Source organism: Tursiops truncatus, chromosome 17, assembly GCF_011762595.2.
Source record: "Tursiops truncatus isolate mTurTru1 chromosome 17, mTurTru1.mat.Y, whole genome shotgun sequence".
NCBI classification, from domain to species: domain Eukaryota; kingdom Metazoa; phylum Chordata; class Mammalia; order Artiodactyla; family Delphinidae; genus Tursiops; species Tursiops truncatus.
In genome coordinates, this window is record NC_047050.1 from 12,327,418 (window position 1) to 12,347,089 (window position 19,672).

The window sequence follows — 19,672 nt, forward strand, 5'->3', positions numbered from 1 at the left end:
TCATGTGCCTGTTGATTCCCCAGGTAATTTTAATGTGAGCTAGGGTTGAGAACCACTGCTCTATAGGCTTGCAAATTTTCTTTCTAAATCTTACTCACCCATATTGTATATCTTCAAATTAGCATCTAAATTCTTTGGAATGACACATACACTAGACATTTTATAGCATCTACCTATCCACATTTAAGAGATACTGCTTCACCCTCTTTGTACCATGTCTCTACTCATCATAGTAGATTGCACCAGCAAGCTATGATTTCTGTGGCAAGGATTTAAAAGCTAAGCTAAGATAATCATATTCCTTTCTTATAATTTAAATTTGAGAAATGAAAAGGTTGAGGCAATTGGCAAAGAGATTAGAAAGCAAAAGGATGTATCAAGAGTTATCTTGATACATAGGTAACAGGGGTAGTCATGATGAACTATTGGCAAGCCTAAATGCAAAAATTTTGAATAAACGAAAGAAAGCAATTCATAAAAAAAGGAAGTCCCCGTTCAAATGTCATTTCTCTATAGCTTTCTCTGACTTCCATCCAGGAGGAAATAATGATCTTTTATGGATGTCCTCATGACATTATTTTAGTACTTATCACATCGTGTTTTAGTTTTTTGTTTACATCTCTCTAGGCTGTGAGCTTTCCAAGTTAAGGACCAAGTCTCATATATATATATTGTTAATAACCTGAGACAATACATAGCAGAGACAAATTCTTTTTTTTTAAATTAATTAATTATTTTTTGCTGCATTGGGTCTTCATTGCTGCGTGTGGGCTTTCTCTAGTTGCAGCAAGCAAGGGCTACTCTTCGTTGCAGTGAGCAAGGGCTACTCTTCATTGCGGTGCATGGGCTTCTCATTGTGGTGGCTTCTCTTGTTGTGGAGCACAGGCTCTAGGCGTGTGGGCTTCAGTAGTTGTGGCATGCGGGCTCAGTAGTTGTGGCTCACAGGCTCTAGAGCACAGGATCAGTAGTTGTGGCACACAGGCTTAGTTGCTCCGCAGCATGTGGGATCCTCCTGGATCAGGGCTCGAACCCATGTCCCCTGCATTGGCAGGAGGATTCTTAACCACTGCACCACCAGGGAAGTCCTACATATACGTTTTTATCCATAACACTAGTGCTCAATAGACATTGAATCAAATTAAATCTAATTGTATAGCTATTATATATTATGACTTCTGAAAATCAAATATTAAATAAGTAATATTTGTAATGAATAAGTAATGAATAATTTATTTTTTCCCTTAGGCTTTTGAATTTTAGTATAAACCTTGTGCCCCGTGGTATACGTCATCCAGTCTCTACTGAAATTTTTCCTACTCTATCCAGGAATAAGTATGGAACTGGAGCAGTTAGCATTCAAGGTGGCAGTGCTTTGCTAGCTAAAGGTGGTATCTGCTTTATAGGAGACTTGGCTTCACACAAAAAAGATAAACTTGAACAGCTTCAATCAGGTAAACAGTATTTTTTCAAATTAATTTTCACCTGTTTAACTTATAGTCTTACCAGTGTCAAGGGGTTACTTAACAATTAAGATTGTATTGTACACGTTTTAGGAATAGAGAAATTATATTAAATGACATTTCTCATTTTACCTTTATAAATAAAAACAGAGGAATTTAATGTGCAAATGCATTGTTTTAGGCTTTGCTCTCAGTTGTGCTAACAGATGAGTTTGTATTAGACCAGATTTATTTCCTTTTCTTGTCTTATTGCATTAGCTAGGACTTCCAATATGATGTTGAAAAACAGTGGTGAGAAGGAACATCCTGATCTTGTCTTGCTCCTGATCTTAACAGGAAAGTTTCACGTTTCTCACCATTGAGTATGATGTTAGCTGTAGGTTTTTTGTAGAAGTTCTCTTGCAAGTTGAAGGAATTTCACTCTATTCTTAATCTACTAAGAGTTTTTAAATAATGCATTGGTGCTGAATTTTATCAAGTGCTTTTTCTACACCTATTGATATGATAATGTGATTTTTCAATCACATATTGAAAAATGTGATATGCCTGTTGATAAATGGATGCCTGTTGATATTATGGATTACATTAATTGATTTTCAAATGTTGAACCAGCTTTGCATACCTAACATAAACTCTACCTGGCTGTGGTGTATAATTCTTTTTATACATTGTTGGACTTGATTTGCTGTTATTTTGTTGAGGATTTTTGCCTGTATATTCACAAGAGATATTGGTCTGTAGTTTTCCTATAATATCTTTTGTCTGGTTTTAGTATTAGGATAATGCTTCTTGGGCCAGATTTATAACTAACAAGGATATGGACAGATAAGTATCGGGCCAAGAGAAGTTAGGGCCTTATACTCTTAGCATACCGGCAAGAATGTGCAGCAATACTCAGGGCACATAGTATATTGCCTCTCCCTACAAGAGAATGCAGAAATAGACCCACACTAGTATGCTTACTTGATTTTTTTTTAATTTATATATTTAATTTACTTATTTTTGGCTGTGTTGGGTCTTTGTTGCTGTGCGTCGGCTTTCTCTTGTAGCGGCGAGCAGGGGCTACTCTTTGTTGCAGTGCAAAGCCTTCTCATTGTGGTGGCTTCTCTCGTTGCGGAGCACAGGTTCTAGGTGTGCGGGCTCAGTAGTTGTGGCTCGTGGGCTCTAGAGCACAGGTTCAGTAGTTATGGCTCGCGGGCTCTAGAGCGCAGGCTCAGTTGCGGCACACGGGCTTAGTTGCTCTGCGGCATGTGGGATCTTCCCGGACCAGGGCTCAAAGCCGTGTCTCCTGCATTGGCAGGCAGATTCTTAACCACTGCGCCACCAGGGAAGCCCTGCTTACTTGATTTTTGGCCACAGCATCAAAGCAAGAAAATGGACAAAGGAAAGTTTTTTCAACAAATGATAGTGGAACATCTGGCTATATATATGGAAAAAATTAATATTGGCTCATACCTCACAACTGTATACAATAATTAATTAAAGATGGATCATAAACCTAAATGTAAAAACTAAAATTATATAGCTACTAGAAGAAAACATGGGAAATCTTCATGACCTTAGGGTAGGCAAAGATTTTTTAGACAAAACCCAGAAAGCAATAAACAGAAAATAATTGATGAATTGGACTTCATCAAAACTAAAAAGTTATACACATCAAAAAGGCCATTTAAAAAGTGAATAGGCAAGCAAAGAAAAAGAAAATAATTGCAATACATATATTTGACATAGGACATACACCTAGAACATAGAAACAATTCTAACAAGTCAGTAATTTGAAAAACAAAGAACCAGACAGCCTACAGAATGGGAGAAAATATTTGCAAAGGATGTGACTGACAAGGCTTAATCTCCAAAATATACTACAAACAGCTCATACAACTCAACAACAAAAAAACAAACAATCCAATCAAAAAATGCGCTGAAGACCTCAATAGACATTTCTCCAAAGAAGACATACATGGTCAACAGGCAGATGGAAAGATGCTCAACATCACTAATTATTAGAGAAATGCAAATCAAAACTACAATGAGATACCGCCTCACACCAGTCAGAATGGCCATCGTTAAAAAGTCTACATATAACAAATGCTGGAGAGGGTGTGGAAAAAACAGAACCCTCCTACAGAGTTGGTGGGAATGTAAGTTGGTGCAGCCACTATGGAAAACAGTGTGGAGGTTCCTCAAAAAACTAAAAATAGAGTTGCCATATGATCCAGCAATCCCACTCCTGGGCATATATCCAGACAAAATTATAATTCAAAAAGGTATTTGCATCCCTATGTTCATAGCAGCACTGTTCACAATAGCCAAGACATGGAAACAGCCTAAATGTCCCTTGACGGATGTATGGATAAAGAAGATGTACTTTGTCAATATTACTCAGCCATAAAAAAGAATGAAATAATGCCATTTGCAGCAACAGGGATGGACCTAGAGATTGTCATACTAAGGGAAGTAAGGCAGACAGAGAAAGACAAATATCATATGATATCACTTATATGTGGAATCTAAAGTATGATACAAACGAACTTACCTACAAAACAGAAACAGACTCATAGACCTAGAGATAAACCATAATGGAAAAGATATAAAAAAGAATGTATATTTATGTATATATTTCTGTACAGCAGAAATTAACACAACATTGTAAATCAAACATTCTTCAACTTAAAAACACATACACACAAAGGACCCAGCAAAAAAATGGTCTAAAGACTTAGTGACTTCACAAAGGAATGTATACAAAATGACAAATAAGTGCATGAAATAGTGCTTAATATCATTAGTTGGATATTGGGGAAATGAAAAATAAACCGCAATGAGATACCACTACTTACACATACTAGCAGGTGCTGCTTCATGGGTGGGGAATAAGTATAGCTCCCCCTAGAAGAGCCTGGCACTTGGTTAAAACTCTACTGTCACCATCTTCAAATTTTAAATGATTTTAGGGCTTCCCTGGTGGCTCAATGGTTAAGAATCCGCCTGCCAATGCAGGGGACACGGGTTCGAGCCCTGGTCCAGGAAGATCCCACATGCCACGTAGCAACTAAGCCCATGTGTCACAACTACTGAGCCTGCGCTCTAGAGCCCATGAGCCACAACTGCTGAAGCCCGCGCACCTAGAGCCCGTGCTCCGCAACAAGAGAAGCCACCACAATGAGAAGCCCGTGCACCCCAACGAAGAGTAGCCCCCACTCGCCACACCTAGAGAAAGCCCGCGCACAGCAATGAAGACCCAACACAGTCAAAAATAAATAAATAAATAAAATAAATTTTTATAAAAAGAAAATTTTAATGATTTTATCTTTGAAGTTGTTTTGTAAGGAAGACAGTGGAGCTTCAACGTGAGCAGAGGGGATACATCCATGCCTGTGTCCACCATGCCTTGCTGCCCTATTTCAAATAGCATTTGTGATCACTATGAGGCTTGTTAACACAATTTGTAATCAGTTTGATTCTTGCTGGACTCTCATGCATTGTGACTACACTGCAATTCAGTGCCCATGTTCCATTTCAAAACATCTTCCGCTGAGTGAGATGGGGAGCTGATAGCCCCAAGGAGGCCAAGCTTTCCATTTGAATCAGACTTGCTTCTGTAATAGGCAGTTGCATTCTAAGAAACACAAATGACCGAGGAACCCCATCATATCCTTTCTTACTTGGCTACTTCCCTGTATTTGCCAACCTCTTACACTGAAAATGATAATATAGGAGGGAAGGGAAAGATAGGGCAACCCGTTGTTCCTTTTCCTTTTAGTCCTTCCTTACTCATCAGTAGAGAGTGCTGGTGAAATGTGTGAATATCAAGAAACAAATTAAAAACAGTTTTGTGCAAAATAAAAATATTTCCCCTGTTCTGATAAGAACAAAAATACATAACTGTGTATTAATACTTCCTACAAAATACTGATGATGCTGCATATGAGTTAAATGCTCAAATATTTGTATTTAAGACTGGAATTGTACAATATAAATGGTAAAATTCGTGTCAATAATTTAAAATTTTAGTATTAGACTGACAGCTACTTCTATTACATTTTCTGGTAATAGCTTTATTGAAGTATAACTTGCACACCATAAAATTCACCCACCTAAAATGTACAGTTCAGTGGCTTTTTGAATATTCACAGAGTTGTACAACCATCACCACTATCTGTTATACTTTCAGAACATTTTCATTACCCCAAAGGAAACCCTGTACTCATTAGCAGTCACCCCCCATGCCCCCTCTCCCCAGAGTTCCCGGAAACCTAATCTGCTTTCTGTCTCTATGGATTTGCCTATTCTGGACATTTCATATAAATGGAATCGTACAATTTGTGGTCTTTTATTACTGGCTTCTTTCACTTAGCATAATGTTTTTGAGGTTCATCCATGTTGTAGCATGTATCACTTCATTCCTTTTTAAAAAAATATTGATAAAATACACAATGTAAAATTGACCATTTTAACCATTTTCCAATGTACAGTTCAGTGGCATTAAGTACATTCACAATGTTACACAATCATCACCACTATCCATTTCTAGAACTTTTTCATAATCCCCAACAGAAAATCTGTACTCATTAAACAATAACTCTCTATTCCCCCCTATCTCTAGCCCCTGGAAACCTCTATTTGACTTTCTGTCTCTGTGAATTTGCCTCTTCACAGAATCTCATTCCTTTTTATGGCTGAATAATATTCCAATATATATAAGGGATTATATATATATATTTATATAATCACTTAAAAAATCATTCATCTGTTAATGGACCCTTGGGTTGTTTCTACCTTTTGGCTATTATAATGCTGCTATGAACATTGGTGTAAAAGTATCTGTTTAAGTGCCTGCTTTCAACTCTTTTGCATGTACACCTATAAGTGGAATTGCTGGATCATGTGGTAATTCTATGTTTAACTTTATGAGGATCCACCAAACTGCTTTCCACAGTGGCCACACCATTTTACATTCCCACCAGTAATGCACAAGGGTTCTGATCTCTCCACATCACCCCTATTACATTTTATAAGTAATAAAATATTCTTAAAAGAAAAAGCTTTATATAAAAAAAAGCATTTTCCCCTGCTTTTTGAATAAGAGGCCCATATTTTCATTTTACATTGGACCCTACAAATTATGTGGCTGGCCCTGGCTACTGGAATGACAAAAATTAAAAAGACCGACAACAACGGATGTTACCAAGGATGTAGAGAAGTTGGAAGTTCTCATATATTGTTGATGAGAGTATAGAATAGTACAACCATTTTGCAAACTGCTCTGGCAGTTTCTATATAGTTAAATATATATTTACCTTATGATCCAAAAGAAAAATAAACATGTATACAAAAAACTCTTATCGTGAACGGAGAGAAGACTAATTTGAGAAATATTTGGGAGATAGCATCCTAGGAATAGAAATGAATCCATAGATTGAATGCTTATAAGGGATAAGGGGAGGATAGAAAGGAGAATGGGATGTTTCCACATTTTTTGTTTGGGTTTTAAGTGGATCAGTGGTGATTCTCCTAATTGTGAGTAATGCACAAGAGCCATTTGAGGAGGAGAAATGATGAATTTGGTTTCTCACATGTTGAATTTGAGATATATTTTCTCCTAGTCACTCCTACTTAGATGGCCCACTTTCTATTATTTGTTTTGGCACATAAAAGAACATTGTTGGGGACTTCCCTGGCAGTCCAGTAGTTAAGACTCCACGCTCCCAATGCAGGGGGCGTGGGTTCGATCCCTGGGCAGGGAACTAAGGTCCCACATGCCGCATGACACAGCCAAAAAAAACAAAACAAAACAAAACAAAAAAAAACCCAGAACATTGTTTAATTTCAGCCTCCCTTGTAAGCCTGCACTACCTGCACTATGTGACCATTCTCCTTACTCTCTGCCTATTCCTCCCAGTTCACGATTCTAGCTACATACTTTGGACTGATGATACTCATCGTCAGGGGACACATAAACATTCAAATGTTTTTCTTTCCTTCTTTTATATGGCAGATCCTCTAATTTAGCCATATCTTGCAAAACAATCAAATTTACTTGTGTTTTTACTATCCAAATTTAGACTGTAAAATTCTGTATAATAATATTTATTAATTTATAGACATATAGACCAAAGTGAACTTAAATAACAAATGGATAATGTCTTTTGACTTAGCTGTGGAAAGTAGAAGCATCACAGTATACATCTCGGGAAAGAAGTTTGGGGATGATATGGATCAGCAAATGACTTTTCCAGTTCAGTGCAGTTTTTGGTCTTTTGTTGATATGGATTCATCTTCAAGAAGAAATGTACAGAAAACCAATACTCTAATTGGTCAGATGGTAAAGTATATGTGTATCTTATTGTTAGAGTGTTGTTCAGGGAATTTAGTCACAGATTTTAATCTTAATGTTTTTATTGTTCTTAATGTTTTATTATTATTTCTGTGCTTAATTTCTATACTTAATTGGGTACTAGAACTAAATAATGACACAGTTGTTTGAAAATTTTCAGTTTTTAGTCATGCAAAGCAGGTGTCTGCTCACTAGAAATTATTATTTGAATAGGTAGTGGGAGAGGCTTTAATGAATAATGTGTAAGAAGATACTCAGTAAAAAGCATTTTAGAAAAATTTATTATCACTAAGTTCCCATGCTATTTGGGAATCACTTTAAATAATAATTAATAATAACAAATAATAAAATAATTATTACAATTATAGTTTCATAATTTAATTAATATTATAATAATATAATTCTAATAATTTAAATAATAATTCTAAATAATAGTTAATTAGAAGTGTTTATAAAAATGCCAGTGTTTAATATTTGCCTTTTACATTTTTGTTTGATGTAGGATTGCAGTTTGATTCCAGCTAATCTCATAGAGGCATTTGGATTATTGATTAACTGCAATGAGTCATCTCCTTGCCACCCACTTCTTCCTACTGTGCAACATACTTTAAAGAAAGCCATTGATCCTGAAGGGCTGCTTTATGTAGCTTCTAAACAGTTCACAACTGAAGATTTTGAAAAGGTAAAAGTATGTGCTAATGTTTCTCAATGTAAATAAAACTCCCTTTGAACATTTAATTTTCCTTATTTAGAATTCTTTTATTCTAATTTGCTTCCAGCTTTTAAGCATTTTAAGGACATTGTATAGAAAAAATTTAGGTTTATAATTAAACTAGAAACTGTAAGGACATAGGGACTTCCCTGGCCGTCCAGTGGGTAAGACTCCATGCTCCCAGTGCAGGGGGCCCGGGTTCAACCCCTGGTCGGGGAATTAGATCCCACATGCATGCTGCAACTAAGACCCAGTGCAACCAAAATAATAAATAAATAAATATTTTTTAAAAACTATAAGGACATAGATATTAAAACATTGAGTTTATTCTTTGAACCACTGAGCAAATCACCTAGCTTAAAGCATTTCCATGGAAAGATTCAAAATAGAATATTTCTATAAAACATTATGTTGAGAGGCTTTATAAGTATACAGCTTTCTACATTTTACAGACTATTCAAAGGGAAACTTTATATGAATGCCTGCAGAGTTCTGACTATAGGGGATATCTCTCATGACTCACAAACCCATTTATTTTAATGTCCTGACCTGAAAACACGTGTGGTATGTTCAGAGAACCTGAGAGTAGATGATGCAAATTTAGTAATGCTTCTCATAGCTATTAAAGGTAGTCAGGTATTTACAAGTGAAGCCCTTTTATTATTAACTATTCAGAAATCTGTCCACAGTAGAGTTAAAGTATCTGTGTAGGATAGCTAAAAGGCATGGAATGTTGGGAAGTGGGAATCCATGGGTCATTAAATTTTTTGTTCATACCTGCCTTCCTTGTAGCCCAAATTGCATGGATAAAAGGTTGAAAGGTGGATTTAAAAATGAAATATAAGCATAATTTATTCACATAAATTAGAACAGAAAAAGAATAATATTTTTGATAAGGTCTTTTTGTTTGTTTTAGTATATAAAAAAAAGTAGTCTCTAGGAATTGGGATACTAAATAATATAGACACGCTAATGACCTGGAGAAATTTTTGCCCAGTTTTTCCCTGAAAGACAAACAAAAAAAATCTATGGATTTATCAGTCAAGCATTTACTGAATACTTTATATATTTGAGCCTCTTTCTGTTCTTTTATATTCTCTAAGAAATGTACATTTTTCTTCCTTAAATAGTTTATTATTTAATTGAGATATGAAACAATTAGGGACAACTTAAGTGCTAAGCTGGGTGGTGCTGACTATAAGTATTTCATGAATTCAGAAAGAAAGATATCAAGTAGAATGCAAGAGTTAGGAAGACTTCAGGAGGCGGTGAGATTTTAGTTGGGCCTTAAGAAAAGGTAAGATTTAGATGACAGGAAGGATAGGCATTCAAAAAATAAAAATAGGAGCAAAGACATAAAGTAGAGATGAGTATAAATGGAAAACTGTGAGAAAACCTGCCCGACTGGAGCAAAAATTGTATTATGAAGTCATCAAGGTAGGTAGTTCTTGCAGAAGTTGACAACTGGAGGCTAATGCTAACTCCCAGTGCTGCACTCTCAGTAGCAGGGACAACGGGTCCTTTACTGAAAGGGGATATAGATGGCATATCACTGTGCCCCCATAGCATAAAATCTAGAGAGAGCTACCAATGTTATTAATAGTTTTATTATTATCCAGTTCTGAAGGCCTGGAGGGAATTGTGGAGTATAAGGAGAATAAAGACAGGACATATCCAACCCAGGACATATCCAGATCTTTTTAAAAGGTTATATTTAAAATATAGATATTGGGACTTACCTGGTGGTGCAGTGGTTAAGAATCCGCCTGCCAATGCAGGGGACATGGGTTTGAGCCCTGGTCTGGGGAGATCCCACATGCCACGGAGCAACTAAGCCCGTGCACCACAACTACTGAGCCTGTGCTCTAGAGCCCATGAGCCACAACTACTGAGCCTGTGTACCACAGCTACTGAAGTCCACACGCCTAGAGCCAGTGCTCCGCAACAAGAGAAGCCACCGCCATGAGAAGCCCGCCCACCGCAACGAAGAGTAGCCCCTGCTCGCTGCAACTAGAGAAAGCCCGCGCACAGCAACGAAGACCCAACGCAGCCAAAGCTAAATAAAAATTTATAAAATATAGATATAATAGTTAATGGCAACATTTTATTATGGGTGATTTTTCCTTTTGGTTCTATGACTTGACAAACCAGAAAACAACACAGATGGTGAAAAGTCTGGAAATGATGTCATAGAATAAGGACTTAAGGAACTAGGAATCACTCAGAAAGAAAAAAGCACAAACCTCAGAGAAAACAGTGATAATCATTAAGTTGAAGACTTATTCTCTACCCAAAATCTTACTGAATCTCTAAGACCTACCTTCATAGTAGTTAACACAGTACATTTCTAGTGTTTGGTTGTGTTCTTTAAAAGGAAGGGAAGGAAGGAGGGCATGCAGCTCTAGGGCCAATGAGAGATAGTCTGATGGAAGTAAACTGTCAGAGAATTAAGGCTATTCAAAGGGAAATGAGATTCTGAGGGAAGCTCTCTCCCACTAAAAGGCTGTAAGTGAGCCTTTGTTCCACTGGAAGCAAAGATCTGATCGTCATTCAAGTACATTGCACAGAATATTTCTGTACTAAAAGGGAGGAAGAGATTATTCTGGGTAAACTGTGATATTCTTTATAAGACTATGATTTAAAGTGCTCAGTGACTTTGGGATGGCCCCAGATATTTAATCAATTTTGTTGTAAACAAAATATGCAAACTTTAAAAAAAATGACAGTATACTTTGGATTTTTGTAATATAGGTTCTATAATAAAGTTTGAATCTCTTAAATTTTCACACTTTCAATTTAGCTGCTTGCTTTTGCAAAGAATTTGAATGTTGAATTCAGCTTGGAGGCAGAAAGAATGATTCATGGCTATTACCTAGCAAGTCGCAGAATCAGAACAGATTCTATATGTGGATCAAAGCTGTCAGCATCTGCATTAAAATATTTGTAGGTATTCAATTTTAAAACCATTATTGACCTTTAAATGATGTGTTTTATTAACTGTCTCACTTGTTTTTTTTGTTTGTTTGTTTGATTGCTGGTTGGTTGGTTTATAATATACCTTGTTCCAAAAGAATTTAAGGTGACAATAATTCCTTCTGTTGTAGTATTGCATCATTTGAACCTCCAGCAGTTTGTTTTCACTAAATTAATTTTTATTGGATACCCTGTATCAGATATGTCTGAGAAAAATGCACTGAATTCAAGTGAAAATGACTGTTTTTTAAAATGGGGTTGTTTACATTCTAGATATTTTGTAGTTGAACCTAGAAAAAAAGTTAAGTATATTGTTCCTTGTACTCTTATTATTTTTTAAGTGTTAACATCTGTAACACCTTTTTAAATTTTTAATTTATTTTAATTATTTATTTATTTGGTTGCACCAGGTTTTAGCTGTGGCAGGCGGGCTCCTTAGTTGAAGCTCATGGGCTCCTTAGTTGTGGCATGCATATGGGACCTAGTTCCCTCACCAGGGATCAAACCGGGGTCCCCTGCATAGAGAGCTCAGAGTCTTAACCACTTTGCCACCAGGGAAGTCCCCTGTTCCTTGTACTTTTAAATACTTTAGTACACTCATGTATTATTGTTCCTTGAAAGGTTTTTTTTAAACTAATTTTTATTGTAAAAGTAAAGTACAGACATACTGAAAGAAAAGTCTAAAATAATGAGTAAAGTGCCCTGCTAACCCTACCTATTACTATTCTACTCCCTAGAGATAATCACTGGCAAGAGTTTTTGTGTATCCTTCCAGATATTATTCATTCAAATACTAGCGTATACAAATATGTAATTTAAATATGTGATGTATATCAAATACATATTTTATTTGACTATGTTATATATTTTAGATGAATATGTTATTTAAATATATTATATAAAAATATTTTTATAATATATAAATCGGTATATACCTATATGGATAGATATTCTCTTTTTGCCCAAATGGAATCATGCAGGTATACATATCATGATGTCATACTATCAGCGCATAAAGAATTACCTCATACTGTTTTAATAGCTGCATTACAGTTTTACTATGTTGTCATATGGCTGTACCATAATTTAAACAGCCCCCTGTTGATAGACCATTACTTCATTTAATATAGATTAACGTATAATCTCAACCAAATTATGAAGTAGGACCAGGGGTAAAATAATCCATTAAATAAATAAATAAATACCTTTTTATGACTGCAATACAAAATAAGACAAGTGAAGGACTGATAGGATGTGACAAGTATAGGACTATAAGAGATAAATATGTTCAGTTAATTTCTCCAACTGTATATTTATCTTCATAGAGCTAAAAAATTGCTAAAGATAGGGCAAGGAAGAAATTAATTGTGACGTTTTAAAATGGTAAACAGAATTGTATAATGCTTTCCATTTTCTGAAGTAATATTTCAAATATTCAATACTCAAAGCTTAAAAGGTTTGAAAGTCCTATTTTCTCATAATGCTTTTTCTCTGTAGTAAAAAGATATTTTTTATTTAAACTCACATAGCCTCAGTTTACATTTGACTATACTGATCCAAGAATAAAGCAGAGTTAATTTTAATATGACAACTCTACTTTTTCCTATTTTAGAAATAAACATTAGAGATGCAGATGGGTTTTATGAAATAGCAAAGTAAATGAAGCACTACTCAGAAGAGTCATAAACCTTGACTTTTTCTCCTCCTTCTATAGACAGGTACCTAATAACACCAGCCTTGCTTTTCTAGAGAAGTGGAGCTGAACAATGCTCTTTTCTTTCCTTGAAAGGCTGTATTCATATTCTGTCCTGGTCAACAATTTTAGAAGAAGCTTGGGTGGGGACATCAGGAACATGATAATCAAATTTGTAAATAAACAACTCTGGAGAGATCTTCACAGGCTCAAATTATGATTTTAGTCTAGCAAGAAGAAAATTAATAGGACAAATGTAATGTCCTTTTTTTTTTTTTTTTTTTTTTTTTTTTACTTTTGACCTTGCTGTGCGTTTGTTGCAGTGTGCGGGCTTCTCTAGTTGCAGCTCAAAGACTCTGGAGCATGCGGGCTCAGTAGTTGAGGCATGCAGGCTTAGTTGTGGTATGTGGGACCTTAGTTCCCCGACCAGGAATTGAACCCGGACCCCCTGCATTGGGAGTGTGGAGTCTTAACCACTGGACCACCAGGGAAGTCCCTGTAATGTCTTTAATTAGGTCCCAACCTCCCTGGTATAAGTGTGAATACATTGGAAAGGGGTGATCTGGCTTAATATGAAGAAGATTTGAGATTTCATTATTTTTACATATAATATGAGTAAGCAAGGTAATATGGCTGTAAATAATACTGTGATTTGGGGTTGTAGTAATAGAACATAGTATCAAGAGTGAGAAGATGCTAATTCTGCCCCACCTGTACCCTGCTGATCAAATCACACCTGTAGCACTGTACTGAAAAGGAATATTAACCAAATCTGGTCACAAGGAGAATAGCCAAGATGACAAGGGGCTTGAAAATTATGTCACATGACATATTAAAAGAACTAGGAGGAACTTTCCTGGCGGTCCAGTGGTTATGACTCCGCGCTTCCAAAGCAGGGGGCACGGGATCCATCCCTGGTTGGGGGAACAAAGATCATATGCTGCGTGGTGCAGCCCCCGCACCAAAAAAAAAAAAAAGAACTAGGAATATTTATTTTGGAGAAAATAAAGCATGGAGCAACTAGAAAAGCTGTCTTTGAATATTTGAAGAGCTGTCACATTTAAGAAGTATTAGACTTGTTTTGTAATCCCAGAAGACAAAACAGGGACCAGTTGGTATACATTGCAGTGAAACCAATTTCAGCTTACATTTATATAATCTTTGTGGGTGAGTCCCAAAATTTTCAAATACCTTATTTGAAATCACAATAACCCTATTAATTATTATTATCCCCATTTTATAGCAGAGCTTCAAAAAATCTCAGAAGTTAAATGATTCATACAAACTCACACAGCTAGTAAATTCTAGAGACATAACCCAGGTTTTCTGATTCCCACATCCAGCAATCATTCAAGTACATTAAAGCTAGCTTAAAAATAAAAAATAAAGGAATGGATTGCCTCATGATTCCTAGTGAATCCTAGGTGAAGTTCAAAAGGGACCGAATAATAAGTAGCCTGGGATGTTGTAGAGAAAATTCAGTTACATGATGGGATTTGAAATTTGCTGTCTAAAATGTCTTCCAACACTGAAATTTCAAGATTCTATGAGGACTTCAAATGGATTAAGAACTAGGAGAAAATACGAAGGATGTGTCTGTAAGAGATACTTAGTTAGGTTAATTTTTCCAACTGTGTATTTAACTGAACAGAACTTGGGGAGCGCAGGGTGTAGAATAATAAAGAAAAGCCAGGATACAAACCAATTCTTTGATAATAAGTCAGGATACTTCCTTGTTCTGCAACAGTCTATTCAACTTGGTAGGAAAAAATGCTTTGAAAAGAAAATAAAATTTTTTAAAAATAAGAATATGCTGATATTTAAGGTGTGGCTTCTGCTCACACATATCTTGGTTTGTTCCTGCCAAAATATATATTATCTTTATAATATCAACATATTTTGATTGGCATCAGTTTTCTTTTTTAGAGTTTCCCTATCTGAAGCCCATGCTCGACTGAACCTAAGGAATAAAGTGCTTAAAGAAGATGTACTTATTGCAGCCTTATTATTTGAAACATCTCTAACATTGAAATATGGTAATCTATTAAGTTATTAGTGATCACTACAAATAATTATATTTAAACTTGAATATTCTTAATCCGGTAAATTAAGATGTTACATATATTTTAAACAATATTTTAAAGAATAATAAATTTCTACCACGTAAGTCCTGTTTGAATTTAAACATTTAGTAATTATTTACAGGTAGTATCATTATCTGGTATCAAGTTCCTAATTGTGCATGATTGTTTCTATGCTTGAACTTTTGCATTGCTTAGAGAATTCTGAAAAAAAAGTATGACACATGAAATGATTTAAAATTTATCTTCCTTTTAAAATAGCATGCAACATTTAATTGTCAAGCAATCCCCCAGAGTGGAGTTAGACACATAGCCAAAGAAAATGTGATCATCTTGCATCACCACCTTCTCTCAATTGCTAGTTATAATACTGTGACTATAGCATTTAATTATTTGAAATCAAAGGAGCTTATCATGGTTTTGCTAATAAAAACATAAAGGGGCTCTTAAAGGTAAGAGTAAAGAGAATTATCCTCACAAAGTTCTTTTTGAATTATATGAGACATTAATTTCGATGAGATTTACCATCCTTCAAACCAAACTTTGGTTCTGCTAACCTAAAACAATAAAACAGCCAGTTATTTTATCAGCAAAACAGTTTTATTCAGGAACAGGAAAGAATTGCAATTCAGGACATTGCAACTATGGTAAATCACATGCAAGTCTGGTAAAGCAAAGAAGAAACTCTTCTCTAGAGGAGAAGTGGAGTTGGGAGGGTTGTTCTAACAGAAAGTCCATTGGAGGAAACTGGGAGTTCCAAGTATAGTGGCTTTTCATTGGCTGTGTTGTGACAGTCTCTCTTTAGTGGCGCTATTGCCGGGCAAGGAGAAAATCTTTCTTCCTCCTGCTGGTGGTAGTAAAGTAGTGTGCAAAAACCAATAGTTACCTCCTGCTGGAGATGCAGGGTTTGTCTCTTCCTGTTGAGATCTGTATTGATGTTGAGAGGTACATGCATGAGAGCTCCCCCTTCTGGCCTCCCGACTCTATTTTAGTGAGATTTTTACTTTATTTCAGTTCCAACCCTGGGAAAGGATGTATTAACACTGACTTTCCTGTATGTATATGTTTAGTGTTTAAATTTGCTTCAAATTCAATTTATATTGTAATAACTTTTTACAGAGATCCATTAGAACATTAGAACTTTGTTCTATAATTATCTAAATCAAGAATTCTTAACCTAGGATCCATGGATACTGAGGGAGTCCTAGGGACTTGTGAATCCCTAAATTATATGTAAATTTGTATGTGCATGTGCTTTCTACCTTTTTGCTTAGGGAGAGGAATCATAAGTTTTTTTTAATTTATTTTTTTATACAGCAGGTTCTTATTAGTTACCCATTTTATACATATTAGTGTGTACATGTCAATCCCAATCTCCCAGTTCATCCCACCACCACCACCCCTGCCGCTTTCCCCCAATCATAAGTTTTTTGAAGTATGTTTTAGAGTTTCATAACCCCCAGAAAAGGTTAATTATCATCCTGAATTAGTTTTACCTACCAAAAGAGAAAATCGCTTGTTCTCAACCAATATTAAATAAGGATAGGTATTTTTGTTTTTAACTTGCTTTATCTTTATTTTCTTATTCTATATTTTAAAATATACTTGATAAAATCTAAGACATTATTTTACATACCATGAAGAAAAAAATGCTGCCAATTTTACTGTGACATGCTATCACCATCAAAATTGTTAAGATACAACTAGATTTCAGTAAGAAGACAAAAATGTGTGTCTTTGAACTTAGAAACTGTGGTATTATAATATTAAGGACTCCTGTGACTGAATATGGCTATTTTCACTTGATAACTATTTTGTCAGGACTTTCTTGAAGCATATAAGAAAGCTTTTGTTGAGAGAAATAAAACTATATGAAGTTTTTATTCCTTTAGTTACTTTTTGTTTTCATAATAAGTTGCAGTTAGGTATATTCTTTTTCAAGTCTTAGCAAAACAATGTTAAGAGCTCCTTAAATTTTACTTTAAACATAGCAAGAAAATAATCCCTACTCAGGGACATTTTTCTTGGATGCAAAAACCAATAGTTACATTTATGAACTAGATTTAGGAGTTGGGCGGTGGGGAGAGGGAAGAATTAAGGAAACTCTCAGGTTTCTGCCTTGAGCAACTGAGTGGATCATGGTGCCATTTACCAAGACTAGGAAGAAAGAGAAAAAGGTTTGGGCTGGGGCGGGGATCAAATTATAGATATAAGTTTGAGACATCCTACAGAGATATCAATAGACAGATATAATAATCTGGAGTTTAGAAGAGAGTTCTAACCTAGAAATACAATTTAGGGATCATCAGCACAGAGATGGTACTCAAAGCCATGGAATGGATGAAATCACAGAGAGAGAGACTATACGGAGAACCCCAGGACTGCCTTTGAAGAATTCCAATACTTAGAAATGGAGTTGAGGAGGAGGAACTAACAAATGAGACCGAGAAGCAGTTGTATTATAGAAGCCAAGAAAGAGAGTGTTTCAAGAAAGGAGTGTAGTGGTCAACTGTATCATGTGTTGCGAGTTTGAATAAGATTAGATTTGGCCATCTAGAGGTTGTAGGTGGTCATGATTAGAGCTATTTCAATGAAGTGGGGATTCAGGTGGGATAGGAAGTGAAGATATGGAGACAGCACATATAGACAACTTTGAGAAGTTTGACTATGAAGATGAGGAAAGAAATAGGGTATTAGCTGGAGAAGGATGTGTGTTCCAGGAAGGGATTTTTTTTTTTAAGATAGAAGATAATAGCTCATATGATGTGCAGTAGAAAGTAAACTAATGAAACTATAGAAAGAGGGGAAGATCAAAGGTGTAAAGTCCTTAAAAAGGTGAGAGGGGATGGGATCCAGAGCACATGTGAAGGTAAAGGCCTCTTATAGAAGAGTCACTTCATTTTATAGGAGGGAAAACAATGGATACAGAATCAGGTAGGTCTGTAGATTTGGTCTTTTACTCTCCACAAGGTCAACAAGGTCATCAGCTAAAAATGAAAGGTTTGAGGAGAAAAGAATGGAATGTAATAGTCATTGCGGGGTGGGGTGCGGGGGGGAGGGGGAAGAAGAGCAAATGTGTTAGAGAAACTCAACAGGGTTGTCAGGCAGTGCAACTGATCATCTCAGGTTTCTGTGATTCATTTAAAGTGAAACCAAGCAATGCCAATTGTGTGTTTTTCTGCCTAGCAGCCTGAATGCAGGCACAAGGTAAATGGTTGGGTTCATGCAGAGTTGAGGTTTTGATAGATGAGTGTGGCAGAGTGTTGCAGGGGGGGAAGGGAGTGTGGGGACTGGCAAGGGAGGGACTCAAATTGGCTAAAAGAGGGAAGTGAATTGAAGGAAGCAGATTGGAGGTCTCTGAGATAGAAGACCTGGAAGCATAGGAGGTAGTATAGAGAAGAGGGACATTTGAACTCATGGTTTTGAAGTAAGTTTCTGGAGATATTAGTTTCCTCTGATTCTGGGAATGTGTGGTGGAGGTAGAGGGAAAAGGTCAGGACACTTGGAGATTGGCAGTTAAATGGGTCATTCACATGGAAATCGCTGAATGGCAGGTATTAGGGAACAGAGGAAGATTGTGAGCCAAGTACTGAGAGCTGATTGTTGACTTCACTGTGGAAGGGGAAAGGATGATAAAGCCCAGGTGGCACTGGGCATCAAAGGAAGAAAGATTTTTAACAAGAGGAAAGAACGGTCTGGAAGCCGCAAAGGTGCAGCAATTTAGGCAGTGACTCTTTCTTGTGACACTAAGGTATGTGGGGTGTTTGAGAGCCACAAGGAAAGCAGTGTTCTCAAGGGACAGCAAGGTTTCAGGTAAGGTAAAGCAGTACAGGGAGCAGTCACAGAAGTCTGAGGCTACTTGTGTTTACTAATGACAGACAGCTCTAGGAAGGTAGGCACTGTCTGCTTGGCCAGCAGTTGTACTCCCAGCCAGTTACATTTAGATACTCATTTAGTGAATCAATGAAATAGAATTTAAGAGCTTAACTTCTGCAATATGAGTCAAAGGTTTTGTTTTGTTTTTTCAATTGTGGTAAAATATACATAAAATTTACCTTCTTAACCATTTTTAAGTATACAGTTTATTGGTGTAAGGGACATTCACACCAACTCTATAACCTTTTCATTTTCCCAAACTGAAACTCCATACCCATTAAACAATAACTCTCTATTCTCCCCTTCCCCCAGCTCCTGGCAAGCACTATTCTACTTTCTGTCTGGACTTGACTTCTCTAGGTACCTCATCTAAGTGGAATCATATGTTTGTCTGGCTAATTTCACATAGTATAATGTCCTTAAGGTTCATCCACGTTGTAGCATGCATTAGAATTTTGTTTCTAAGATTGAAAAATATTCCGTTGTCTCTCTCTATATATACCACATTTTGTTAATCTCTTCACCCATCAATGGACACTT

The 19,672-nt window shown here is 36.1% G+C and overlaps 1 protein-coding gene across 2 annotated transcripts in view; it reads left to right on the forward strand.

Moving 5' to 3' along the window:
• MCMDC2 (minichromosome maintenance domain containing 2) overlaps positions 1–19,672 on the forward strand; it is a 49,203-nt gene that overhangs the window by 26,967 nt on the left and 2,564 nt on the right. For both annotated transcript variants that reach the window (XM_073794472.1, XM_033842926.2), the window contains 5 exons: positions 1,246–1,451; positions 7,619–7,785; positions 8,300–8,479; positions 11,310–11,452; positions 15,102–15,211. In XM_073794472.1, the coding sequence (XP_073650573.1) occupies positions 1,246–1,451; positions 7,619–7,785; positions 8,300–8,479; positions 11,310–11,452; positions 15,102–15,211 (806 nt within the window). The remainder of the gene's footprint in view (positions 1–1,245; positions 1,452–7,618; positions 7,786–8,299; positions 8,480–11,309; positions 11,453–15,101; positions 15,212–19,672) is intronic.